Here is a 27,191-nt window from a genome sequence, read left to right as displayed (position 1 = left end):
AAATACGCACCATATACACATGTAGGCATGCATACATAGTCGTACCAAAGCTAACTCTCCCCGACCGCACGCTCACATCTTGCGGTCATGCCACTCATCAACTTACCCTGGCGTAGAGGCATTTGATCCATACATTACCATTCAAATGAATGGCATCCATACAATAGCACGCCGTATGGACGACGAAAGTAAAAACCCCCATGTTAGTACTTAAATAGTCACCTAATAGTCCTTAATTTGGGCACAAGGAAAGTGATCACTGGCACACTTTAGATTTCAAATACCTATTTATATAGCTATCAGTTGCTAGCAAAGGTTTTGGAAAACAAAAACTTTTGTTTTAAATACACATCTAACAATTAACGTTGAATCTTGCTCTAATGCCAGCTGTCGCCGAACCGACCAATTTATAAGAGTACAAGTACAATGGTAGCCCGCAAGCGGTCGCACTGTCATACTGAACCCATATAAACCCGGTAGTCCGTCGAGTACCACGATGGGTCTTGATAAACGATTTACAACAACCAAGATCGTACATGATTAAACATATATGTCACATATTACATAAAGTTCACAGATACATTTCCATCATCAGAGTATGAAACAAAGTTATTACAAACCAAGTTTAATAGATAAAAGCGGAAGCAAATTAAGTTTGAAAGTAAAGTTTCCAACATAGTTTAATACAGTGCCAATATACGATCACAGTCCATAAAAGCATGTAGAAGGATTAATAAAGAAGCCTGCCTAAGGCTTACTCCTCGTCCACAGCGGGATAGAAGCAACTCTTGCAATAACCATGATACACAGTGCCATCTGCAACAATGGAAAATAAACCCTGAGTATGAGAAAGTACTCAGCTAGACTTACTCGTCATAACCCAGAAATAAAATGACTCCAAGGATCATGCAAGGCTGTATAAGTGGATGTAGCTTGACAACATTTTGCATAAAAGGCAATTAACTAAATTATACAATTATAATTCTGTTATCAAGTTACTTATAACTATCCATCTCTAAATTAGCAACTATCCATCTCTAAATTTTTTTCCTGTGGAAGATTCTATAGAGTCAACAAGAAGGGATTAGGTTTAGGTACAATAATTGCTGAAGTGGAAATCTTATATACATCATTCCCACTTGACAAATAAACCATGACATTCCTTTTCTTTTCCAGTCATCTAGCAGGCTGGCAGAAGGAAATTAACAGTACTGGACCAGATAGCAGTGAAGGTTGTACTAAAATACTCTACTACCTAAATCGATTTTATATCAGATGAAAGAAGCTTGGGACAAAGTTGTAAGCACCATATGAGTGAACTAAAACAAGAAGTTGGGACGTTGCAAATGATACAAAGGGCACCTATGTTTCGACAGGCTGAAATGGCTCACCTTGCAAAACTGGTGAAATGAAGACATTGAGGAGCTAGAGGCACCTAAGCAACTTAAGAAGTAAAGTATCAGTTAATAAGGTATATATATACAAGGAGAATATTTTTACAACATATTATTTATATATATATACACACACTCTACGGAGTACTATACTAGTAGTAACATTTGTCAGGACATTTAGGTATATATATACTAGTAGAGATGGATAGTTGCTAATTTAGAGATGGATAGTCATTAGTTGCCTTAGGTCACCATTGGTATAACTCAGGTACACATTTCGCGGGTTCGTACCGCGCTGCACAATCGGGGACACCAAATGCCAGGACATTCAGGCCTAGCCTGTCCTTGGGCTCAGTCTGGCTCCCTGCAAGGAGCGCACAACAGAATAGGGCCCGACCTGAGTTGAGCTACTCGGCTTTGCGGTCGGAACGAGTTATCCGGCCAGCTAAGTGATAGGCATACGTTCAATCTTGTTAGAAGTTCCAACAACGGTATGGTCCTTGATTGACACAGACGGAATCATATGAGTCAACCTACACATAGACTCCGCCCAGCCTTGATTTTCTTTTACCCCATGGTTCTATTCCACGATAGCAAATATAGCAAACCATGCTGCGGTATCCACCTATATCTCGCAGGTGACAGGAAATCACCCGACTTCTACTGGTCTAAGCATGGCTAAGCATATATTCGATCCTAGACCTACATAGGGTTAAAGGTATATATATCTAGACAAGGAATTTATATGCATCAAGTGGTTCCAATCAACTCTTATAACCTAATGCATCAATCATAAGGACTCGAGTAATATTTTATAAAATACTGGGAGACTTAGAATGCTTCGGGGTTTGCCTTTCAGAAAAGGAAGTGGGGTGGTGATCATGGCACTCCGGAAGCTCTTCTGGGTTCTGCTCCTCTTCTTCGGGAGCTGCGGCTTGAGGAATCTCCTGCTAGTCCCATTCCTCTCCTTCGTTAAACTCTAGCAACGTTATCTCCTCTGTCGATCCTAGATGCATGAGTATGGCATAAGATATTGCGAATGCATACATGCTGACAAGTATAATATGATGATACATGATGAATGCATTCTTGTACGTATTCTTAACATCATGGTGCTGAAGCAATAACAAGTGCATCATGTTCTACTGAGTATGTGCATATCTCTTCTTGATTATTTACTTAACTACTTCAACAATGCATCTACTATATCACCAAAATAGTAGCTACTCATTTTACTCATAACTGAAGTTTTACTTATATAAATGTCATGATCTTAGACTTTCTGGAAAGCTTATAAAATCATCTACAACTTTCCTTTAATACTCTCACTGTGATTCAAGAGTTAAATTGGGCAAACAAATCATTCAATCAAATATGTCCAGGAAGTAGACCTTTCGGACAACAAACTTGTAACAGCTAGAACTCAAAAACCCTAAAGTCCTATGGCTGTGAAAATTTAACACAAGGTAGATTAGTAAGTTATCTACAACTTTGTTATTAACAAGTTTTACAGTAGGGACCATTATCTATATGAAATCATCCACACAATCAAAACTTTACATGCAGTCCTATATTTGAATGATAAAGCGATAATTAGTTATTTGTATACAACCAATGGCTTCTAAAGTTTACCATTGACATCAACAGTTACTATGCATCATTAGAACCATAGAAAACATCATGCTTAATCACAATCTAATTATTTCAATACCTTTCTTATTTTAATTAAATAATTAGGGTAAATAATAAACATATATCAAATTTGCATCATAAATTCACAAAAATTTACAGTGCCTTACTAATGCTACCAATAGACTACTGTAAAAGTTTTATACCATTTTATCAAGTAAAACATCATATGCAAAAATGACAAGGCATAAAGGCTTAAAATAGCATAAATAGAAAACCCTAGTAAAAAGTGTCAAGCAATAGATTTTATATTTTTCTTAGCATCCATATGGTATTAGGACAATCTCCAACAAATCTCATTAATATTGGATTCATAAATAATTTATAAAAATTCATACAAGGATCACTCAATTATAAAAGGAAAATCTATAACTACAAACCCATACATGCACTGACCCTCAATTTTTACCAGAGCTCGTACTTGTCAAGAACAGTTCACCACATAAAATTCATAATTTTTGAAGCACAGGAACTCTAGATATAAAATAATCAAGTTTACATACATTTAAAAACACATTTCAAGTTTCATTTTAAATCCTCCAAAAACTTTACTACACATGCTAATATCATATTTTTCATAAATACTACACTTTCTAAGGAACACTACAAAATTTGGTTCACAATTTTTGAATCTAGACAGCTCAACTTATCTATTTTTCAAAGATGCACATAAAACAGGAAATGATTGCACTAGCTTTCTGAACTGAGTCACTGACAACGGGGACCCACTGGTCAGTCGGCCCATCTGTCAGTGAGACAAAACAGAGCAGGCGACGCTGCTCGACGCTAGTTGGCCACGGCTCATCGCCGGCGAGCTTTTCGGCGAAGCCAAGGGCACCAACATGATCTATTACTCAAACCGCGTCGGATGGTCTAGGTGGTGGGCGTGCAGGTGTGGCGGAGCGGGCTCGTCACCGTCCATGGCGGCACGGTGGCGCTGCTCTGCGGTGTGCCGGCCGTCTCCAGCCACGGCGAAGCCAGGCGTAGCGCTCTACAGAACCACGGCGACCATGTGACTGTGACTAAGTGACCTAGACGGTTGGAGGTGCTTCGACGGAGCATGGCCACGGCAGCGCCCATGGCGGAGCTCCGGCGAAGGCATACCCGCGGTGGCGCAACGCGAACGGTGGCTTACCTAAGGCACGATTGCGGGCGCTGCAAGGTGGAAACGGTGGAGAAGGGTGAGGCGGAGCTGCGAGCACGGCCGATTGGAGAATGGGGTGGTGGTGAGCGCTGGCGAGCTCGGCGGAGCAGCTGCGACGGCAGTGGCGACGGTGGCTGCCGCGGTGGCTGCACTGAGGCGAAGGAGGAAGCCAGAAATGCAAATGGGAGCGCAGGGCAGTGCGGGAGAGCGTTGGGGCTGATAAGGCGTGCTTTGGCTCGAGACAGTCGCACAGGGCAGGACGCCGGCGACGCGCGGCCATGCTCGCGTCCACGTGGCGCGCATGCTCTGCGACGGTCGACCACCGAAGCGTGGTTTGCAGTGACGAAATCTCCAAATCCGTGGACTGTTAGCTAAAATGTCCTAAACTAATGTTGGAGCCCAAAGTACCAGCTCCAATTGTTCTTTAGAACTCAAGCCCTGAATCTCAACCAATCTCAAGTTATATTATCCCAAAGTCGAGTTGTCAGCATTGTCAGAGTTTAAGGGCGCGTTTGGATAGTGTCCAGAAACTGCCGCACCGAACGTTTGGCCGTGCCGCAACTGCGGCGCTGAAATCGGCCGCCCGAACTGCGGCGTGTGTCGGCATCCCAAATGAACTAGAGAGCGCCTGGGCAGTTGCGGCGTGCCGCAAGTTCGGCGTAGGTTCGGCATGAACCAAACACGAACGGAAGTCAGGCGTGGCGAGCTGTGGCAAGGTGACGGCATGAACCAAACACGCCCTAAAACTTAGAAAAATTTGCTAAGTGCTGAGAATCAAGGATTTGATGATCTTGTGAGCCTAATTCAAGCATGTTAGGAGCTAAACCAGTCAATGACCCAAAAATATAAGTTGTTCCTCTTGCCAAATACTACAACTTTGCTTTAGTGACCACCTCCATGCAAGGTCTCTAGCACATAGTTCAAACTTGGTCAAACATGCTACATTCAAATGATGGTATACACTCAACTATGGCTTAGTGACCAATTTACCCCTAACCATGAATACCAAAGTTGTTCATCATGATCTTCTAAACATGTTTAAGCTATTTGTAAGGTCACACACTCATTTCATGCATTGGTCACACATAGGGCTATCCAGGTCAACACATATAACATCACTTAAGTAGTTGATCATGAATGGTGACTTTCATGAACAATGTTCCATTTGTTAACCTAAGTGTAGCTAATATGTTTTAGTGACTCACATAAACCCATTACATGTATTCACTCATGATCATATGCATATATACAAAGAAACATGAAATAACAAGCAATATTGCATATATTTCAATCAAATGTTTCACTTGTAAACGCTTAAATATGAATGCTTGATGCTCATGCTCATGCAATGCAAGTCAATTTATACAAGGCCAACACCTTGGGTGTTACAGGAGCCATTTTCAGAGGAGCCAGAGCCCTGCCAAACAGGCCCTAAGTGCTAATGATGATACAGAGCATGTAATTATTTTCTAAGTTAACTGATTTTTTTATCTCTCTTGCGTTCTTTGATTTTTTCCATTTTTCCTTGATTTTGGCATATTTCTATGTGTATTTTTAAGTCCATGTCGATGCATTATTAGCCTTCTATCACCGGTGCTAATGATGTATTATTTTTCTCATAACTTCCGTTGATCTTTTTTCGATTTTTCTGATATAATTTTTTTTAAGTTTGTACACTTGTTTTCCTTGCTCCCATATTCACTTTCCTTGTTGAAAAAAATTATGGGAAAACAAGTGCTTTGCCTTTATTAGCCCAAGGATAAGCTGTGTATACTCGTTCAAATCAATAGACAAACACACCCTGGGCTAATCAGCCCTGCTTCCAAACGATGGGGGAGGGGACGGGGGAAGGCCTCCCTGGAAAGCAGAGGTCGACGTACGTCGTCTGCTTGGAGAGGTTTGCTCGTCGTCCCGGGCTCCGCGGCTGAGGTCACCTCTTGACCTATGAGGTGGCGGCGTCCGACTCCGAATGGGAACGCAACCTAGGTCACCCTGCTGGACCGCGTGCCTCCACGACATTAATTGGTGGACAAGAACCAGAAGTCAGAACTTGCAAGCGGCCTGTTCGTTTGTTGGTTTGTGGGCTGGTTTGGACTGGCTAATGCTAGTTTGTTGTGAGAGAAAAATACTGTTGGCTGACTGGTTTGGACTGGTTGAAACCAACACGCGAACAGGATGAAGATCTACAAAAGGAATATGCAGTGTGTGTCGTCATGTATCAGGAAGTTGAGACTTGAGAGTGAGCTGCAGTGTGTTATCTCGAGCTTTTTGCATGAATTCACGAACTTGGATACTACTACCCTAGTGCCCATATGTAGAAATAATTTAGGTCCCGTTGGGATCATTTGAATTGAATTTATTTTAAGAATCATAATTTAGAAATATATTAATTAAGCTAATATGGCTGTATATAGATTATAGTTGTATATTATTGTTGACTATACAAGACAGATACTTATGTGTTGCATCTCTACCATAGGGGAGCGAGTTGAAGAACGTGTTATAAGTTGTAAAATAGAAATATAGAATGGTGATCTATAGAATCAATTTTCATCTCCCATCCTATTAATTTGAGATAAACTTATATGTGAATTTTGAAAAGTGGTGGAATATAATCTGAAACTATTAAGCTTTTAATTTAGTCCAATTTATCCACTATAACTGTGGCGTCACATTAGCAAATTTACTACCAAAACCGCCCAGGATATAAAAATGAAATGTTTTAAAAAGTTAAAAAAGATTAACAAACTAGTTCCGTAGATCAGGAATGAAAATCAAACGACCCGATAGTCTGAATGAGTTTTTTTCAAAAATTTATGCAGCCCTGTGTTCCGTTTCATCAACGTCCCTGTGCTAGGGGTGAAAACGATATGGATATTTTCCGACTATATTCGAGACCGTCGTTTAAAGGGTTCAGATATGTCCGTATACGAGTTCGGATATTTAACATCCGATACCGTCAGTATCTGAATACTCAAATCGCATATTTATGATGTCGATATCTAATCGTATCAAATCCAGTATGATTGACACCATCTGTATTCGAATTCGAATCCGGATAAAAATATAAAAACAAGTATGATATCAGTGATATCCGTATCCGATCCGTTTTTCATCCCCACCTTTTTTAACAGTTTTCATCCCTACCTGTGTCCAAGGCTTTGTTTAGGCTGAGATGGGTCCAGGCTTCAATGGGCCCGTCGTGCTAAGCCCAATAGCCTTAGATGGTTCAGGCTTCAAGGGCCCAACGGGACCTATTCCTCCCCTCTTCCCTCTCCTGCCGTTCTGCCTGAAGCCAGATCCTCCGCCTCCACCCGTCCCCGCTCCCGCGGTCCCGCCCCTCCATCGGCCTCGCCGCAGAGGCGGTCCTGCTCCACCTCTCCTTTCGCCGGTACGTGGTCCTCGCTCAGCCGCTCCCATGGATCCATCCCCACCCCCCCTGGGTTCATGCGCTACTGAACACTGTTGATGAGCCAATCGCGTGCTAAGCTAGATCCCGCCGGTTTCGCCCGCCATCGAGAAATATCGTCGTCGACGCGTGGCTCTGCTAGCAGATGGCGCGCCGCGCGCGCGTGCTTAGTTGCTGCTGATTGGCGCCCCGCACTGACCCTTCGTAGTACTTCGTAGAACCCGGTTTCTAGGTTTGCTCCCTGTCCGGGGGCGGCCCCTGCCGTGTCCTGTGTGATTTTTTTCTGCAATTCTGCCTGTCGTCCTGTTGGTCCCAAGCCTCTGTCGACGCGGTCTGTGCTCAAATGGAGTACCTGCGTAACAGGCAACTCATTGATTCGACTGCTCATCCACATCGGTAGCAGCATTGTACTAGCAGTAGCAGCTTCAGCCAAGTACTTGTGTGCCTGTGTCTGTAAGAGAAGCAAACCGTTGATTCAACTGTTTGTTTGCAAACACCACCGACGTTGGGTCTAATATATCCAATCAAAGGGGACAACATTTGGGCTGTTTACTTCTATCTTTGCGAAGGGACTATTTGACGCTAATATTGGCACCTCGTCTAGAACAGATTCCCCCCCCCCCCCCCCCCCCCCCCCCCTCCTCCCTTACCATCATTAGGTGTCCACTGTTAGTCGCTGAATTCGCACTCTTGGAAAGTAGCAGAATTTTTACTCTCATCGAGAGAGGATGACACTAGGAGTTAGGATAATTTTCTGGTTTATTTCTCAATGCCATACCAACCCAAGGGGTTGGGGATACATATTTATAGGTTGCTAGTCAGCCAAGCATATGCCAAGATGCTAGTCTAAGATGTTGTCCTAGATGCTAAGATGTTGTCCTCTAGATGCTGTCCTCTAGTCTAAGATGCTGTCCTATGCTGTCCTAAAAACACAAAGACCACAACAGCCCCACAAAGACCACGACAGCCAGACTTATCTATCATTCTTCCCCTAAGTCTTGTGCGTCGTCTTGTGGGAAAGTTGAACCATCCCGGTCCTGGAGCAGAGCTCAAGGAACTTGATCCTCCCAAGGGGCTTGGTGAGCAGGTCCGCAAGCTGGTCCTTGGTGTTGATGTAGCTCGCCTTGATGCTCCCTTCCTCAAGACAGCCTCGGATGAAGTGGTACCTCACCCGGATGTGCTTGCTGCGTTCATGGAAGACGAGGTTCTTTGCCAGGGTCAGAGCGGACTTGCTGTCCACCCTGAGCTCCACTGCTCTAGTGTCTCTGCCGAGGAGATCACCAAGCAGTCGAGCGAGCCAGAGCGCCTGAGTCGAAGCGGTGGAGGCCGCTATGTACTCGGCCTCGCAGCTGGACAGGGCCACCACCTGCTGCTTGACCGACTGCCAGCTAACGAGGCACTTGCCGAGGAAGAAGAGGATCCCGCTCGTGCTCTTGCTAGTGTCGATGTCGTCGGCGTGGTCGCTGTCGCTGTACCCGACGAAGTGTGCCGCCCAGGGCACCTAGGGTAGTAGAGGCCGTGGTCGAGAGTCCCCGCAACGTAGCGGATGATCCTCTTCACAGCCTGCTGGTGCTCCGTTGTCGGTCGCTGCATGAACCGACTAACGTAGCCGACGGAGAATGCTAGGTTCGGCCGTGTGTGGGCGAGGTAGCGAAGGCTCCCCACAAGACGCCGGTACTGCGTAGCGTCCACCTCCTCCGTCGTGCTGTCGCGGCTCAGCTTCAGCCTCTCCTCCATCGGAGTGAGAGCTGGGTTGCAGTCGGTGAGCCCAGCTAGCTCAACGACGCGCTTGGCGTAGGCGGTCTGTCGAAGCGTGATCCCGGAGTCATCCTGGTGCACCTCGATTCCCAGGTAGAAGGAGAGAGGCCCCAGGTCACTCATTTGAAAGGTGGCCTTCATCTCTTCCTTGAATGCCGCCACCTCCGCATCCTTGGTGCCGGTGATCACCAAGTCGTCGACGTAGACACCCACCAGCAGAGCATTACCTCCACTGCCCCGTCGGTAGATGGCCGCCTCGTGCGGGCTTTGCTCGAAGCCCATCCCCTTTAGCGTGGAATCCAACTTGGCATTCCACGCCCTCCGTGCCTGCCGCAAGCCATAGAGGGCCTTGCGCAGGCGGAGCACCTTGCCCTCCTTGCCGGGGATCGCAAATCCCGGCGGCTGGTGCACGTAGACCTCCTCCTTCAAGTCGCCATTAAGGAACACGCCAGCCCTCCTGGGCAGCTAGCGCAAGGAGGAGTCGCACGGACTCCATCCGTGCCACGGTAGCAAAGGCGTCGTCGAAGTTGGCCCCCTCCTGCTGCACGAAACCTCGTGCCACCAAGCGAGCCTTGTGCTTGACGATGGCACCGGCTTCATTCCTCTTCAGCTTGTACACCCACTTAAGGGTGATCGCGCGGTGACCCCGAGGAAGGTCAGCAAGCTCCCAAGTGCGGTTCTTCTCAACCGCATTCATCTCCAACTGCATCGTGGCGCGCTATGCCGCGTGTCTCTCGGCCTCTGCAAACGACCGAGGCTCGCCGTCGTCACACGCAAGGTGCAACTGCGCCTCCAGGTCGTGAGGCACCGGTCCCGGCACCGGCTGGTCGCCGAGAAGGTTCTCCATCGTATGGTACCGCAATGGCTCGCCGTCGTGGTACGCGTCGACGCGCTCCTCGTCGTGAGAGAGCGGAGTAGCGAGCTCAACCGGGCCGTGCTCGACACGAGCTGGTGGTGGAGTAGACGTGCCCGGAGTGGTGCCTGTCGGTGCTGGAGTGTTTGGCGTTGCCGGCTGTGGTGGAGCCGGCGAAGGACTCATCGCAGCCGAGGTCTTGGCTGGAGAGCGTGGTGCTGTCGGAGTAGCAGGCACCGGGGTCGGTGGAGACTCGGGGACTGGGGTAGACGCGCTCGCCGAAGAAGAGCCGCCTCCTCCCCCAGCTCTCTCGAAGTGGACGTACTCGACAGTGAAGTCGTCGTACGTCGGAGCCGAGCCATCGTCCACCGCCTTGTCCCACGCCCATCCTCGCCCTTCGTCGAACACAACGTCGCGCGCCGTGCGCACACGCTGTGTCTTCGGGTCGAGGATGCGGTAGGTCTTCGAGCCCTCCGCGTAGCCGATGAACACTCCCGGAGTGCTCCTGTCGTCGAGCTTGCTGATGTGGCCAAGCTCCTTGGCGAACGCGAGGCAGCCGAAGACCCGCAAGTGGGAGACCGTCGGCTTGCGCCCATGCCAAGCCTCGTACGGCGTCCTGCCGTCGAGCGCCTTGGTAGGCGAGCGGTTGAGGATGTAGACGGCCGTCACCACCGCCTCTCCCCAGAAGACAGCCGACATCCCCCTCTACTTGAGGAGGGCCCGAGCCATCCCCACAACCATCTGGTTGCGCCGCTCGACGACGCTGTTCTGCTGCGGGCTGTACGGCGCGGAGTAGTGGCGCTGAATGCCCTCGTCAGCGCAGTACGACGCGAATTCAGCCGCCGTGAATTCGCCGCCGTTGTCGATGCGCAGCACGCGTAGCTTGCGGCCGCACTCCGCCTCCGCAGAAGCCTGCGCGCGCCTGATGGCGTCCGCAGCCTCTCCCTTGCTGCCGAGGACCATCACCCACATGTAGCGGGAGAGGTCGTCGACGAGCAGCAGGAAGTAGCGTCATCCTCCCGGTGTGGCCGGTGTCACCGGCCCACACAAGTCCCCGTGCACAAGCTCAAGCCTCTCCTTGGCTCGAAAGCTAGCCCGCTGTGGAAAGGGGAGTCGCCTCTGCTTCGTCAACATGCAGACGTCGCAGAGCTGCTCCACATGGTCGAGGCATGGCAGGCCTCGCACCATCTCCGTGGCACTGAGCCGCTTCAGGGCCTCAAAGTGAAGGTGCCCGAAACGCTCGTGCCACTGCCACGCCTCGTCGTCCCGACGAGCAGCGAGACAGAGGGGTTGTGCCACCTGCACGTTAAGGACGTAGAGTCGATTTGCGCTTCTGGATACCTTGGCAAGAAGGCGACGACGACGATCCCAAATCCTCATGACTCCATCCTCAACCACCACGCGCGAACCGTTCTCATCCAGCTGTCCCAAGCTGATGATGGAGTTCCTCAACGCGGGGATGTAGTAGACTCCGGTGAGCAGCCTGTGCTCACCAGACATGGTGGTGAAGATGACGGAGCCGACGCCCTTGATCTCCACGCCGGAGGCATCTCCAAACTTGACGGAGCCTCGGACGCTAGAGTCAAGCTCGGTGAAGAACTCCCGTCGACCGGTCATGTGATGGGTGGTGCCGATGTCAAGGCACCACCCGTCACTCTTGTCGTTGCCGGAGCTGTCGTCGAGGAGGGCGTGTGCTTTTGGCTTGTCTAGGTGGAGAGCCGCTGCGGCTGGTGCCGCTGGAGGTAGCTTAATGCTTGCATGTGCCATGAACAGAGCCGGCTCCTCCTCCGCCTGTGCGACGTGGGCCTGGCCGCGTCGTGGCTGTCAGCAGTCCTTGGCCCAATGGCCGAGCTGGCCGCAGTTGCGGCAGGCGTCGTCTCGTGCCGGCTTGTGCCTGCCGGCAGCGCCACCCTGGGCGCCTCCGCGGGCATCACCCTCGGCACGCCCTCGCGCCCCGGCCTGGGCATCTCTGCGCGCCTTGCGTGGCTTGCCACGCTTGCGGCCGCCTGTCGCGGAAGAAGGCTCCCCCTTCTTCCGGTCACCTTGGCTGGCAAGCCACTGCTCCCGAGTGAGAAGGAGCTTCCCGCCAGTGGTGATGGGCCCCGAGAGAGACTATGGCTCATCGCTGTCGATGACCTTGAGGCGACCTATCGCCTCCTCGATCGACATCGTGGAGAGATCCAGCAGGGACTCGATTGAGCGAGCCATCTGCTTGTACTTCTCGGGGACGCAGCGAAAGAGCTTTTCGACAGCTCTCTCCTCGCCGTAGGTGTCATCGCCGAACTGCACCATCTTCTGCAACAGAGTGTTGAGACGGAGAGCAAAGTCATCAACGTCCTCACCTAGCTTGAAGGCCAGGTTCTCCCACTCCTTGCGAAGTGCCTGCAGTGTGGACTTGCGGGCGCGGTCGCTGTCGATGCGTGCCACAGCGATGGCGTCCCAAGCCTCCTTAGCAGTCCGCTTGTTGGTAAGCGAGAACTGCATCTCGGGCGGGACTGCAGCGATGAGGGCATCCAGCGCCCGTCGATCTAGGTCGCCGTCGTCGTCGCCGTATCGGACTGCCTCCCACATGTGCCGCACTTGGAGCTTTACCCTCATCACCGCAGCCCACTCGATGTAGTTGGTCTTGGTGAGGGTAGGCCACCCACCGCCGGGACCGACGTCCCTGACAACAGCCTGGAGCCCATGGTAACCACGGTACCGATCCGGGGAGAGACAGCCACGCTGCCTGTGAAGGTCGCGCTCTCCATCGACCCGTCCGCCACCGTTGCCGTGCGCGCCTCCTCCAGGAGCGCTGTCGGCGCGTCCGCGCCTGTCTGGGCTGCTGCCGCGCTCGTGGGCGTGCACGGCTGCCCCAGGAGCGCCACCGCCGTGCGCGCCTCCTCCAGGAGTGCCGCCAGCGCGTCCGCGCCTGTCTGGGTTGCCGCCACGCTCGCGGGCTTGCGCTGCTGCCCACTGCGTCGCCCGCGCTCGCGCTGCCTCCCTCTCTAGCAGCTCGAGGTCCACGTCGGCAGTGTCGTCAGCGGAAATGGAGCTGCCGATGCTGCCGCGCAGAGCCTCGACCTCCGCTGCCGCCGCACACGCTGCATTCGCCGCTGCCGCTGCCTCCGCCTCCGCTCTGGCTGCTGCCAGCTCCGACGCTGCCAGCCTCGACGCCCTTGCCGCCGCCGCAGCGGTCTCTGCCGCCGCTCGCTCGCGTTCCTCTGCCGCCGCAAGTTTGGCCTCCTGCCGACGCCGAGTGCTCGAGGCGACCGAGCGCTGAGACTACCCTGCGGACATGACGCGCTACCGGGAGGCTGCTGCGTGGGGAGAGGGCTGCTTCAGATGCGCGGGGGAGGAGTGAGCAGGAGCGGCCGGAGCTGCTGCTCGCAGCTGGGGCTGTTGTGTGGCTGGGAGAGGAGATGAGCAGGAGATGCTCAGGCTACAGGATAATACGGCTCCGATACCAGTTGTTAGTCGCTGAATTCGCAATCTTGGAAGTAGCAGAATTCTTACTCTCATCGAGAGAGGATGACACTAGGAGTTGGGGCAATTTTCTGGTTTATTTCTCAATGCCATACCAACCCAAGGGGTTGGGGATATATATTTATAGGCTGCTAGTCAGCCAATCATATGCCAAGATGCTAGTCTAAGATGCTGTCCTAGATGCTGTCCTCTAGTCTAAGATGTTGTCCTATGCTGTCCTAAAAACACAAAGACCACAACAGCCCCACAAAGACCACAACAGCCAGACTTATCTATCATCGACAAGGCCTGTCAGCAATGTTTTTAAATCGGCTTATTGTCTCTAATGATTCTGGTACCGATAAGGACGATCAGGACGATTAATCGACGATAAGGACGATTAATCGACCTCTTATCAGTCTAATCGTTCATATAATCGTACAGCATATAGCAGGACTATATATATCATATATGTATGGTATATATACCATATACTATGTACTTATATAGTAGACATCGAGCATCAAGACTATATTTCTGGTTAGTTGGTTATTTACCTGTGAGATATGACTCCATATTCTTGTCCCAGCCTCCATATGTTTGCTGATGGGCTGGAGAGTGAGAGTGAGGACTGAGGAGGTGAGAGAAAGAGTGGGGGAGATGTATAAAAGAGAAACCCTAATGGGCCTAGCCCAAGCAAATATAGCCTAGTAAGCTGAACTGCTGAAGCAGCCCATCTGCGTGCTGATCGGTTAAGACACCGATAAGGACGATTTGTCGCGATTAATCGACGATTAATTGGACGATAAGGTTTCTGATCGCTCTGATCGAATCAGAGGGCCTAATCGAGTGCTAGGTACCGATAAGGATGATTAATCGTGATTACTCGCGATTACTCGTGATTAATCGGACGATCAGAAAACATTGCCTGTCTGTACAATCGAGATCGACACATATGGCTGTTGTCAGTCCAAAATCTGAACCACTAAATTTATCCCAACAAATTCATTTTAGCAGCATCAAGAAATATTTAACATATCTCCATGACACACCTTTTAAATAGAAATATCACATAGAGTTGTTACTTTCAAGCCGCCAAGTAACCATACCAACCTTGGAGTAGGCTTATTTTTCATGTTCTGATGATACACCTAATATGGTTTAATAAAGGGCGTACCCAGTGCAGAGAGCTCCCGCTCTGTGCGGGGTCTGGAGAAGGGTGTCAGTGGCAAGCCTTACCATCGCCTGTGCAATGCGAGGAGACCGCGACTCGAACCCGGGACCTTCCGGTCACAGGCGGTAAGACTCTACCGCTTGCACCAGCCCACCCTTCACCTAATATGGTTTAATGTCAGGCGAAATATTGACATCTTTTCACTTCGCATATTTTTACTTGAACTGCATTATAGATTGCAATCTTTCCGACTAGCGGCGAAGCAAGAAATATCCTATGTGGGCATAGCTTGTAACTCAGTAAGCTGAACCTCTTCTTTGCGGAAGGACTTAATAATATGGTGGGATTGTTAAAACCGGCTACAATTCTAAGGATTCTTTAATTTGCTAATTTTAAAGTTTATTGACCACAACATTTTTTTTATTTGGATGATCACCTATTTCTATTCAAACAAAAATATTTTTGAAGCAATGTGCATTATGTCTATTGCCATGCCTTGCACATCATCTATTGGTAGGGAGGTTTCATTCTTCTTCCCACTTGGGGTAATCATTTTTTCGTTGTTATCATTTCTTCATTGTTCCGCTGAAATTTCTGATCTGCTCTCCCTCCCTTCCTCCCTCCCTCTCTCTTCTTTGCCACCCTTTTGTTAATAACTTCTTTTTTGTGGCTATAGGCTAAATTGCTTTAACTATAGTACATAGGATGGCCATCTTCAAATCATATAAGATGGGTTCAGTGGCTGTGAGCTGCAATGATAGAAGTGTCATCCAGTCACTGATGTAGGATATTCGTATTCTTTTTTTTTTCAGTCAAATAGAGTCAAGCTGACAACACTGACAAAAAAAAGGAAAAAGAAAAAAGAAAAGAACACTTAATGGTAGAGTGGAAAAACCGAAATGACCGATGCATATGGAGAGACTTAGTTGCTGAAGCAAAGTTTTCCCTTGTTACTTGCTATCAAGTTAAAATAAATAACGAATTAACAATTCTCTTTGCATTAGGTATTCAACCTTCAACTGTTTCTGTGCTTGTTCATGTCGTTCCTCACAAGCTGTAACATTGCTCCATGATAATGCACTAACCATTGTACTATGGCTTGCCAGGTTAACATCTGACAGCCATGGCGAAGCACCACCCTGACCTGATCATGTGCCGGAAGCAGCCTGGCATCGCCATCGGGCGGCTGTGTGAGAAGTGCGACGGCAAGTGCGTCATCTGCGACTCATACGTGCGACCGTGCACACTTGTCCGTGTCTGCGACGAGTGCAACTACGGGTCGTTCCAGGGGCGGTGCGTCATCTGTGGTGGCGTGGGCATCTCGGACGCCTACTACTGCAAGGAGTGCACGCAGCAGGAGAAGGACCGGGATGGGTGCCCCAAGATCGTGAACCTCGGTAGCGCCAAGACCGACCTCTTCTACGAGCGCAAGAAGTATGGGTTCAAGAAGAGGTGATGAATCAGTGAGGTTCGTTGGCCTCTTGGTGATGATGAGTAATGCTCATGGATACTGTGAGTAGGATGTCGTGGCAACATTTGCGTTGTTTGTGATGGATGCTGGCTTCAAACGTGAACTGAGATGGCCTCTTTCGTTCTCAAACGTAAACAAAAGATTGGTATATGAATTGCTGTTGAGCATACCTGATGTACTTCTCAGGGTTCTATGTCTAAGTAGCCTGATCATCATATGGGTACACAATGTACTCATGTACCATGAGCATATGTTCTGAAATTTTCTGTTGAGAAATTGAAGCAGAGGAGAAAGTTTGGCACTCAGAAACGACACACTATCTCCTTTTAAAAATTATGACATCACCATTACTGAATATACACCTGATCAGTTCCATATTCTCTGTGTTCATGGATTCCCTCATCAACTCCCTCGATACAAGAAACTTTTAGCAATTTTGTTTGGATAGCAAGGAGTACTATAGCAATTTCTAGGCTTTATAGTTGAATTTTATACTGAATTATAAGCATTGCAGGTGATCCCAGCTAGAGCTATTGTTCGTGCTCTGAACTACCCTTGAAGTTGCATTCATCTTTACATGAGGCAGTACACATCCTTGCCGAATACACATGATATTGTTGGTTCAGTTTGGCAGTACAAGGTTTAGAGGTAACCCAAGTCATAGTTTTGAAATGAACTTGTTGCACACATAAGTGCTGCCATTATCTACTACACACAAAAAAGTTAATCTTTGCTCTGATGTCCACACAAGTTTGATTTGGTGTGGTGCTGGTGTTCTACGTGGCAGCCAAATTATACTTTTAAAAAAATAAATATCAAGAAAAAATACCAGGAAGAAAAATCCCTGGCCTTCCAAGTCACCACCAACCAACCCAACCTCTGACGATCACCATCGCCGCTAGCCTCCACCACCAACTCCCCATCGCCTCCCCCTCTTCCTCTTGGCTTGGCCTCTTCCCCACACTCCTCACCTCACCTCTCCGAGCTGCAGCACCTCCCGCCACCCACCTACACGCGCCCGCCCCCATGGCTGCCGCCACCGCGATCTCAGTCCGCCTCCACCACCCCACCGCGGCGCGCCATGTCGCCTCCTCCGCCCGCCGCCGCGCCCGGCTCGGGTCCGTCCGCGCGCAGTCCGCGCCGGCGACGGCGGCGGCGCTGACGCAGGATGACCTCAAGCGCCTGGCGGCGGTGCGCGCCGTCGAGCAGGTGCAGAGCGGGATGGTGCTCGGGCTCGGGACGGGCTCCACGGCCGCCTTCGCCGTCGCCGAGATCGGCGCGCTCCTGGCCGCCGGCAAGCTCGAGAAGATCGTCGGCGTGCCCACCTCCAAGCGCACCTTCGAGCAGGCGCAGTCGCTCGGCATCCCGCTCTCCACGCTTGACGACCACCCGAGCATCGACCTCGCCATCGACGGTGCCGACGAGGTCCGCCCTTGTCTCATTGTCGCTTCTCTTTTTTTCCCCCCCCTTTGGGTTGGGTATGGGCTATATAAACCAATCAAACCATCTTCAATCCCGGGGAAAAGCTTATACAGAAAATAAAGCATCTCCTTTGATTGCTTCTTGGTAATTTTAGTACTAGTGATTACTGGTAGCTGCGAGCTAGAGTTGCTGTCGTGTAAAAATTTGGACATGGAAGGTTTGACTTTGCACATACCTGATACCTTGTCCTGTTGCTGACTGCATGAAAGAAGATGAGTCCGTGTGTTATTTTGTCTGTTCATAGTGAGAAACGTGACTTTGGCCTTTAGCCTTTTTGTCGTTTGAAAGGTTTGTTTCGTTGGAATGTTCTGAAATTCTGTATTTTTGTGGCCAGGTTCCCAAAGTATCCTATGAAATATCAACAATTCAAATATGCTCAATATTATGCCAACTTTATCCAAATGCTTACATTTTGTTTGGGGTTCATATCGTATTCAAACTACTATCTTTTTAGTTGGCTAATTACATTCCTTAATTAAAACAGGTTGACCCTGACCTGAACCTTGTGAAAGGGCGGGGTGGCGCTCTTCTTCGTGAGAAGATGGTTGAGGCAGCATCGGCCAAGTTTATCGTTGTTGTTGACGAGACAAAACTAGTTGATGGATTAGGAGGTAGTGGTCTAGCCATGCCAGTGGAGGTTGTGCAGTTCTGCTGGAAGTACAACCTAGTAAGATTGCAGGAACTGTTTATGGAGGAAGGAGTCGAGGCAAAACTAAGATTTGAAGGCGACAAGCCCTATGTTACCGACAACTCAAACTACATTGTCGATTTATACTTCAAGACGCCAATCAAGGATGCATTGGCAGCAGGACAGGAAATTGCAGCTCTGGAAGGAGTTGTTGACCATGGGTTGTTCTTGAACATGGCGAGTTCAGTGATCATTGCTGGAACGGACGGTGTCAGTGTCAAAACGAAGTGAGTTTTTGAGTTACTTTGCTGGTTGTGTTGAATTTTACAATTTAATGTATAAGCTATTGGTGTAAAAGCAGGTAATAAGATGCTTCAATAAATATGTTCCCCCAATGTTCCTCTAGTTCACATTCATACATTTAGTTTGTGCTGTGAGGATTGACAATCACTCTACTCTATTGTGGGATAAAAAGCCATTTTACTAGGTTGAAACTTCTGTTGATCCATAAAAATATTTGATTGATTCTGGTGTGTTATCTTGCAAGCTGTTGGACCAAGTGTCTTTGACATCCCTTGGACTACAGTGTTTTTAATGAACTTGGGCCCTGCATGTATATCTGTAAAATCAGAATGCAGTTCAACCTGGCAATCTAATTGTCTTTGAAAAATGGAAAATTTGACCAGCAAAATGTTTCTCTTAAAACTGAAATTTGAGATGCCGCAGAAAAAAATAAAATAAAATGTGAATGTTGCCTCCTGACTGCTGAACTTGGTAAATAAAGTGAGGCTGCATGCTACACTTCATGTTGTCAATGTTACAGACTTCCAAAAAATAATATTTAGTGCAGAAAGAAAGGTTTGTGTATGTTGGCTGATATAACTAGGCAGAGGATGATGATGTATATGTGCCACTTTCAGCAAATTAGTTCCAGTGTCTCCATGTTATATTGTTAGGAACAGAAGTTCAACATGAGTCCCTAAACTACTTGAGAAACCTGAGTTGGGAAAGGATCAATATGTGGATGTATGATTTCAACAAGTGCTGCTTAGCTTTCATCAGTAAAACTTGGATGGAACTGGTCAACAACAATTGTGCCTGTATGGCATGAATTACCTGGTCCGGTTGAATTGTTTGGAAGCTCATCAGATTTTACTGATCAGGTAGGTTTGCATCAGCTTGAACTGCGGCGTAGAGAAAGAAGGTAGAGTTGCAGCAAGTATATTTTTATGTTTCTGCAGTGACAAATGGAAGAACAAGTAACAAAAGGACATGCAAATACATGGTGAGCCCAGGAAACGCAGGCAAGCAGGTTATTAATTTGTTATATGACATGCTCTCCACCCTGACACCAGCAAATTGGCAAATGCTTATGGTAGCTTCGGTGTAGTTGTGAAAGCCTTTTCTTTTGGAGAAGAAATGTCGATTGTTTATCTATGGGTCGTGCAGAGCAGCAAGGGACGGCTTTGAACCTGTTTTCTATAGAAGATATATATAAATCAAGAACAGAATTGAAGGAACATAGACACCATCTCTGAACCAGTTTTCTATAGAAGATAAATATAAATCAAGAACAGAACTGAAGGACCATAAACACTTCATTGTTTTCATACAAAATGCAATGACAATGAAACTGTCAAGCTTCATCATAGAAAATGGCTCTCCAAATGTCAACTCTTGCTGACTGATATGATTTCAAGATACAACTTCACAGGCATCTAAGGTATTTTCATCTGATTGGGAAATTCTCAAGCATGTTATTACAGGTTTACAGAAAGAGAACGATTGCCGAACTAACAACATGTCTACATGTTGCAGCATTCCACTAAGACCAGTCAAGTGGGAAAAAAACACAATACTTAAACTGTACAGGGAAGACTGAAGCTTGTTAAGATACAAAGCTATTACAGGTTTAGTCTTGCACTAACAGGCCTCTGGTTATAGTCCAGTTTCTTTCAAACTCCTTGACAACCATATAGCTGTCTCTCTTGGAGATGCCTTACCGGGTCCGAATGGCTTCAGCAAGATCCCCAACTCCTCAAACCTCTCCTGCTGTAGCAATTGGGCACTGAACTCAAGCAATCCCTCCAGAGCCTCAGCTCTCTGCTGGTAAGACCTCGTGTCAAACCTTCTCTGCCTCCAATCAGATGAACTCCTAGATGAATTGTCAGCACCAAGAAGGTCGATGTCAGGGGAGTCAGTGTAGTTATCGCTATTGCTTCGGAGCACTTGGAAAGTGCACTTGTCCTTGGTAATGGATTGATCAATGACAGATGGCGTTGTGAGCTTTGTGATGCGATGCAATGGGGTTTCAAAGGATGCCAGTGGGAATTCAGCAATTCTGTCGATTCGAGGAGAGTTTACTGAAACGTCAGGAGATTTCAATCTGGTGAGAATGTCGGTGGCCTGCCTCTTATCAGGAGTTTTGATCATACGCATGGGGAGTGACTCTCTCCGTGTGGCTTGACCCGTTTGATTTGCTGAAGACCTTGACGATGGAGGCTGCTGGTGTCAAAACAACATAAGTTATGCAGAATTACTTCAAAGTTAACAAGTTGCCAATTAAAATGTTTTAAGATGCCACAAGCAGCTAGAAGCAATCTTTCAACGTTTTTTTTCTTGGTAAGAGGCAAGGAAATGTCAGTTTCTGAAAAACCTAGTTGCTATTCATTTTCTGAAGAACAGGTTAGTGCCTTAGGGTGTCTACTGGCTAGGGAGTGGTAATATCAAAAGTTATGTTTTGAAATCTGAACAATGACTGACAATAAGGCTACCAACAACTTGTTGACTTTTCAAATGGTCAGGTACTTCATACCTCCTTGTGAGCTGTTCTAGCATGAAATGTCTTTGAAGGTTCTAGTCGTCTTCTTGGTGTCGATGAAGCTCTTCTCGGAGTAGGTGCAGGAGATCTTGTAACTTTTGAATACTTCTCATGTATCAGTTCATCAGTAACATTCTTGGTGACATGGACTGACAATCCCTCCATTTGTTCACTTAGTTCTGGACAGTCTTTCCCAGTTGTAGAACCAGGACGACCATGCCTAGAAGTGCCTTGGTCAAGTTTTACAGCCCTCTCCAATTTAAATGAATGGCTCTTGCTGTATTTGGGTGGACAATTGTCTTCGGCATCAGAAAGTGCAGCCTTATTTGTGACGTATTTGGTAGGAAGCTTAGCAGAGAACAAATTGCGAGGAGTCGATTTCAATTGGAGTTCGAACACGTAGGGCTGAAGGTGTGGATGCTTAAGCAGTTCTGCAGCCTGAAACAGAGGAACCAGGATGAATAAATAAGCTCAGATTTCAGGGTGAGGTGCAATTCGCAGTGACGGTGAACCAACACATACACTTGGTCTATGATCTGGACTTTTGCGCAGCATGCTTTTGACGAGTCCCCTACTGTATGACCAGAATAAATATTTTTTTAGTATTTCATATTTAAGCTAAAAAGATATTCGTCATAAGGATTTCACAAGGACTGTATGTAAATTGTATAGGCCAATGACTTACAATGCACCAGAGTACATCATTGGTAGAGGAGGTACAGCAGACTTGTTAATCTTATTTATCAGTGCTTGCATATCCTGTAAGAGTCGAAAATCACCAATGAAGGTACAGGTTATGATAAAACTAGATTTCATAAAAAACATGATATGTTACTCACAAATGCTTTGAATGCAGGCTTGAAAGCAGCCATCTCATAGATGCAGCAGCCTGGAGAATGGACATTGAGGAGTTTAGGCAAGATGACAGACACCCAATGTTCAGAAGAATAGATGCAACTGAAAATTGATGTGTACAATCTTACCAAGGGACCATATGTCAGACTTGGAACCATATGGAATGTCAGCAAGAAGTTCAGGGCACATGTAACTTGGAGTTCCCACAACCTTCAGAAGCAGCACTTAATTAGAATCAGAGCAACATCGACAGAGAAACATGTTAAACACCGAAGGATCGAGCAAGAAAACTCACTGAACAAGCTAAATCGTCAGAAGTTAAGACTTTAGCAAGACCAAAATCACCTGTTTCAGACCACATGTTCGGAACAAAAGGGCGTTATAGTTGAATCATTTATATGAAGGACTTTATAAATACAGCACATAGTTTTTTTTTTCTAAAACCATACTTGACAATAGGATGCTTACCAAGCCTTATGCTTTGATCCTTGGTGAGAAATATATTTGAGCACTGAAACAGTTACAGGGCGTGATGAGTGTCACTCAAGCAGCACGAGTCCATTGCAAGTGTAAGTAACATATAAAGGTTATGAATCTAGCAACCTTGACATCACGATGAAGGATATGATTGGCATGCAAGTAATCAAGTGCCATCAGGAGCTGCACAAGCCACATACAAAGTTTCTGCATGCAGTAAAAGGTGGACACCACAAAGGGGCAAAGTTCAGTGTAGCACAATGTGAGGGCGCAGAACAAACTGTACGGATTACAGACTAGTTAACTACCTCTTCTGAGAAATGGTTACTGTTAGCCTTTTTGATGGCCTCTGACCTGCACAGACCCAACAAAAATTTTAGAACAGCGGTCACAATTGTAGTTCAGGTCAATTCAGGGATGAAGTTTCAGAAGTCGACATACATGTCCCCTCCCTCGCAGTAACCAATGACAATACACACGTAGCAGCCCTGATAACAACAAAAAGTCGTTCCATTTCAAGCAATTATGAGCATGCACATCCTTCATCAGGACCATTGAAACATCAAGGAAAGGAACAAGACCGGAGATTGCCTTTCGGATGCTGCAACTGTGAACAGCAACTACCGGGGACCATGCTCACCTTCTCTACCCAAGCCTCTTTGTATTCCACAATGTAAGGATTCCTTACTTTTGCAATGAGCTCCATCTGTATGAACATACAGCAAGGGTGGTGAATCTTTCACATGTTTTGTGTAGGTTTATTCATGTGTTAGCACAAGATCATGACAATGCAACAAATCTGTTTCCTAACTAGCAGTCATGCATGCCCTACAAGGAAACAAAGGCGTTTGTCCCCTTGGAGAGCTCAAATTCTCTCCCTTTTGCAAAATTTATAATCATTTGTGTTCAAATTCAAATTCTTCATCAGAAACTGGACCACAAGATGTGCTGCTAAACCATGAAGAATACTACAAGAAGGTACTAGGTCCAATCCAGCACCAAAATTTGAACCTTTTTCTTTTCAGAGAAGGAGCTAATTACATAGTTCTCTCTCTCTCTCTTCAGTAACCAAAATTTGAACCTTTTTCTTTTCAGAGAAGGAGCTAATTACATAGTTCTCTGTCTCTTCAGGAACCAAAATTTGAACCTTTTTCTTTTCAGAGAAGGAGCTAATTACATAGCTTCAAATTATGACGCTGAAGGGGTTAATTGGACAGAAAGTATGAGCATACCTCCTGGTGTGCTGATCGACGGCACCGGTTGGTCTGGCGTGCAAGGCGGATTTTCTTCAAGACATACCTGTAGCAAAATGAGCCAGGTTTCAGAGTGACACCATGGAAACAAAGCAAGCATCCATCCATCCGTTGTGGCAGCATCTGCCGGCCACCTCACCTTTTCCTCTCAACCTTGTGCCGCACCAGGAGCGCCGAGCCGAATGAACCCTTGCCAATCTGCTCCAACACCTCGTACTGTTCCATTCCTTCCCTGTGAAGCTCCTGGTTCAGAAATCACCTGCAAGGTGGACGATGTTTTCGAAGAATTCGTCAAAGAAATTAATTGTACCAGTAAATGAAATGTGGTCGGAACATAAAAGAGAAGTTTTTTTTCTTAAAAAATAGATAGTATGTAATAAATAAATTAAAACCGCTTCAAATTTGGGAAGTATTGTTTGTGAACAGTGGCACAAGAAACCCATGCAATACTTCCCAATTCAAACGCACGGAATAGCATTTCAATAAAAGAGACACAAGGTGAAGGGAACGAAGCAAGACCTGATCACATGGAGAATTTAGAAACTGAAATGGGTCAACTTAATGATCGTCGAATCGATTCTGATGACGCTTAAGGTGGAAGAGAATGGGTTCCCTCCTTACCTTGGGTGGCTAATGGATGAAGGGCACCTTGTTCTTGTTCTTCCTCCTCAGTGCTCGGCTCCCATTTTTAGAGCGAGAAAGTATGGCTGATGGAGTGCACCGGAGAAAAAGAGAGAGGCGAGGGTTGACACGCCGACAACGAAATGGAGGGCTGGCTGTGCTTAGCTTGCTAGAGGCTTTCAAAGTTTTCAAAGTGCAGAGAGAGAAAGTGGTGGGAGCCAAGCATACACAACACTCTGCACAGGCTTAGAGAGAGAGAGAGAGAAATTTGACTTAAAAAAAATCCTTGGTTTAGTGGCTGCGTGTACTAGCACTATTCTTTATGGGCTTATTCGTATCCCCGCCCGTGATAGCGGAATTCATACGCGTTTCGTTGTACATGCCGTCCATAAAGGCTCGAGCAAGGAATTTTGATCGCCCCCAGTGCAGAATTTGTGCGTGGAAATATGCCGAAATTTGGTGGCTTTGATCGTACTGATTCTCGCGACACCAACCGAATAACTAACCATGGGAATTAACGGTTGATACCATGCTACTGCTTTGCTGCCTTGGCCGGATTAGTACCCGAACAACCTTCAATGGCCAACAACCGCTGTTTATTCTTCTTGTGGCATCTGCGGAATTTTCTTGGCGCCCCATTTGGAATAGGGGGAATTCACCTGAATGTTGAAGGAATTCGACTGTTCTCGGTAATATCGAAATGTCAAAGAAGCTATAACACAGGTGGGCCTTTTTGGAGAAAGGACAAGAAAACTTATTTTGTTGTCAAGGATTGTTGGTTTGCTCTTCAAGGAAACTATTCTTTAGTGAACACTCAGGCGAAAAAATAGTCATAAAAATTAGTAACGTATTTTTTTAACGAAAGTTATGATGTACTCCATTACCCCACAAAACTGAACTTAAAAATCAACTTGTATGCAGAGGGAAAAAAAGGAGAAATCTCACAAGTCATAGTGTAGATTGCTTGAACAAACTGAAATAATTTGGGTGAGTAAATTGAGCTGAAATTTTGTTCAGAAGTTAAGCGAACCTGTATAGAAAGATCTCGTCGTCAAGTCTATGAAGAGGTTGATGCCCTCTAGAACAAAGAAGAAAAAGACAGACATTATTTTGATTTTGCTTGACGGCCTCTATATATACCTTTTAGTCTATGAATTTCCATTTCTTGTGCCCTAAATGGACATGAGTGGATAACTGGTGCCTTCTGAAGTTACTTCAAATTTAATAGAGCCATTGGAGACTTTTGTTAGCGCGAAGAATGCCACACACGTCGCTTGGCTTGGTAGGGCACCAGGATCCAGCTTTGTTCTCCTGGTCCCCAACCAAATCAAACTATTTTAAATCTTATTTAATCGAAATGTTCCTTTCATCATATCAAAATAAAATACATAATTTGATTTTCATTCAGAGCAAAGAGATCTCTGGCCTTCCAATTGGCACGTTCTGCATCCCCATCGCACGCGTACTTGCACACGCTGCAGGACACACCTGAGCAAGATTTCCTGACATGCACAATTTTTCTTGATCCGGAGCTCTGAACTAACCCAATTGAATATGACATTTTCTTTCCTTTTAGGAAAAAAATGTGTCACAGTTTTTCCATCTCTTATTTAGTGAAATGTTTCTTTCATCCTATTAAAATATTAATAATGTATTTGATTCAGACCAAGAGAATTCTAGCATTCCAATTGGCACATTCTCCAACCACACATCACACGCATCCGTGCACGCTGCAGGACATGCAGGTGTGTAAGCATTTCTGAATATTGCAGTCACTACAAAGATTTTTGAGGCGCAGGTTTTATTCTTGATCTGGAACTATGAACTAACACAATTAAAGAATATTGCATTCTCTTTCATTTTAGGCAAAAAAGAAAAGCATTTTACTAAAGATTGCGGTGTCTAAGTGCTATATATAATCGATTTAGAGTTGCGATTATACATGTTATATAGATTAAATACCTCTTGAGATAATCAATATCAGCTGATGAATTCATGGATGATGATTTGTGATGAGAGTAGACGGCATGGCCACTGATAGCAAGAGGCGTCGTCTATGGTTACTTCACCAATCTCAAGATAGACTAGATGTTCGATCCACATGTGTTTGTTTATAAGGGTGAGTATATGATTGTCTACAGATATATCATGTTTTGCAAAAAAAAAAAAAAAAGATTAACAGTGAAAAGAGAGTACCTTAATTTGTTAGATTCTCTATGATGGAAGGCTTCCCCTTCGTTGGCACAAGTGCCCATAATTTTCTACATTTAAGCGGTGTTAATCGTAATTTAGTGGTACAAGACATGTCCATCGATAAAGAGGCGATGATTTTATCAATCTCAAGATTTACCACTTCAGTTATTGGTGTAAGAGTAGGATGCGCCGTCCGTTCGCTGGTCTGAAACTTGGCTGAAACTGGCTGAAAAACACTGTTCCGGCTGAATTGTCGTGAGAGAAAAACACTGTTTCGGCTCAAAAAAGAAGCTGAACAAGCTGAATATGGAGTAAGCCGAACAGGACCATGTCAATTAGTGATGGTGTGCGTGTGTATATGTGAGTGTGCATCTGTTTTGAGAAAAAAAAAGTTAACCAAGGTAGTGTTTAGATGGCGAAAATTTTTACAAAATGCTATTGTAGCATTTTTCGTTATTATTTGACAATTAGTGTCTAATCATGGACTAATTAGGCTTAAAAGATTTGTCTCGTGAATTTCGTCTA

The 27,191-nt window shown here is 46.5% G+C and overlaps 3 protein-coding genes across 7 annotated transcripts; 2 read left to right on the top strand and 1 right to left on the bottom strand.

The window, feature by feature from the left end:
- Nucleotides 1-7,482: 7,482 nt before the first annotated feature.
- Nucleotides 7,483-16,673, top strand: LOC136541500 (PHD finger-like domain-containing protein 5A). 4 transcript variants are annotated; one of them, XM_066533413.1, is made up of 3 exons: nt 7,539-7,618; nt 14,862-14,990; nt 15,972-16,673. In XM_066533413.1, the coding sequence occupies exon 3, from the start codon at nt 15,989-15,991 to the stop codon at nt 16,319-16,321; it is 333 nt and encodes a 110-aa protein (XP_066389510.1). In that variant the 5' UTR covers nt 7,539-7,618; nt 14,862-14,990; nt 15,972-15,988; the 3' UTR covers nt 16,322-16,673. The 4 variants fall into 4 exon arrangements, with proteins under 4 accessions (XP_066389509.1, XP_066389510.1, XP_066389512.1 ...); XM_066533414.1 differs by lacking the exon at nt 7,539-7,618 and adding an exon at nt 7,853-7,868; XM_066533412.1 differs by lacking the exon at nt 14,862-14,990 and having other exon boundaries at nt 7,483-7,618; nt 15,972-16,668.
- A 566-nt stretch (nt 16,674-17,239) lies between these two features.
- LOC136541499 (probable ribose-5-phosphate isomerase 3, chloroplastic) lies at nt 17,240-18,896 on the top strand. Its single transcript, XM_066533411.1, has 2 exons — nt 17,240-17,761; nt 18,303-18,896. The coding sequence occupies exons 1-2, from the start codon at nt 17,363-17,365 to the stop codon at nt 18,735-18,737; spliced, it is 834 nt and encodes a 277-aa protein (XP_066389508.1). The 5' UTR covers nt 17,240-17,362; the 3' UTR covers nt 18,738-18,896.
- Nucleotides 18,897-19,155: 259 nt separating this feature from the next.
- LOC136541498 (serine/threonine-protein kinase Nek3-like) lies at nt 19,156-24,752 on the bottom strand. Of its 2 annotated transcripts, none has more exons than XM_066533408.1 (15): nt 24,474-24,752; nt 23,992-24,111; nt 23,832-23,898; nt 23,240-23,305; nt 23,041-23,087; nt 22,908-22,953; nt 22,726-22,806; nt 22,591-22,633; nt 22,418-22,467; nt 22,251-22,332; nt 22,107-22,156; nt 21,953-22,026; nt 21,790-21,841; nt 21,262-21,705; nt 19,156-20,951 (listed from the first exon to the last, which is right to left on the bottom strand). In XM_066533408.1, exons 2-15 carry the CDS (start codon nt 24,075-24,077, stop codon nt 20,385-20,387), a joined length of 1,755 nt encoding a protein of 584 aa, XP_066389505.1. In that variant the 5' UTR covers nt 24,078-24,111; nt 24,474-24,752; the 3' UTR covers nt 19,156-20,384. The 2 variants fall into 2 exon arrangements, with proteins under 2 accessions (XP_066389505.1, XP_066389506.1); XM_066533409.1 differs by having other exon boundaries at nt 19,159-20,948; nt 24,474-24,751.
- Between the last annotated feature and the right edge of the window lie 2,439 nt (nt 24,753-27,191).

This window comes from Miscanthus floridulus, chromosome 3, assembly GCF_019320115.1.
Source record: "Miscanthus floridulus cultivar M001 chromosome 3, ASM1932011v1, whole genome shotgun sequence".
Lineage (NCBI taxonomy): Eukaryota > Viridiplantae > Streptophyta > Magnoliopsida > Poales > Poaceae > Miscanthus > Miscanthus floridulus.
The sequence above is the reverse complement of the archived record's forward strand: the minus strand, read 5'-3'. Positions and strand labels throughout refer to the sequence as shown.

Coding starts and splice junctions, on each gene's coding strand:
- LOC136541498 (XM_066533408.1), bottom strand. CDS start 24,077: ATGGAACAGTACGAGGTGTTGGAGCAGATTGGCAAGGGTTCATTCGGC. Junction 23,899..23,991: donor CACAAGGTTGAGAGGAAAAG/GTGAGGTGGCCG, acceptor ATTTTGCTACAG/GTATGTCTTGAAGAAAATCC. Junction 23,306..23,831: donor GTCGATCAGCACACCAGGAG/GTATGCTCATAC, acceptor ATGTTCATACAG/ATGGAGCTCATTGCAAAAGT.
- LOC136541500 (XM_066533413.1), top strand. CDS start 15,989: ATGGCGAAGCACCACCCTGACCTGATCATGTGCCGGAAGCAGCCTGGC.
- LOC136541499 (XM_066533411.1), top strand. CDS start 17,363: ATGGCTGCCGCCACCGCGATCTCAGTCCGCCTCCACCACCCCACCGCG. Junction 17,762..18,302: donor CCATCGACGGTGCCGACGAG/GTCCGCCCTTGT, acceptor TAATTAAAACAG/GTTGACCCTGACCTGAACCT.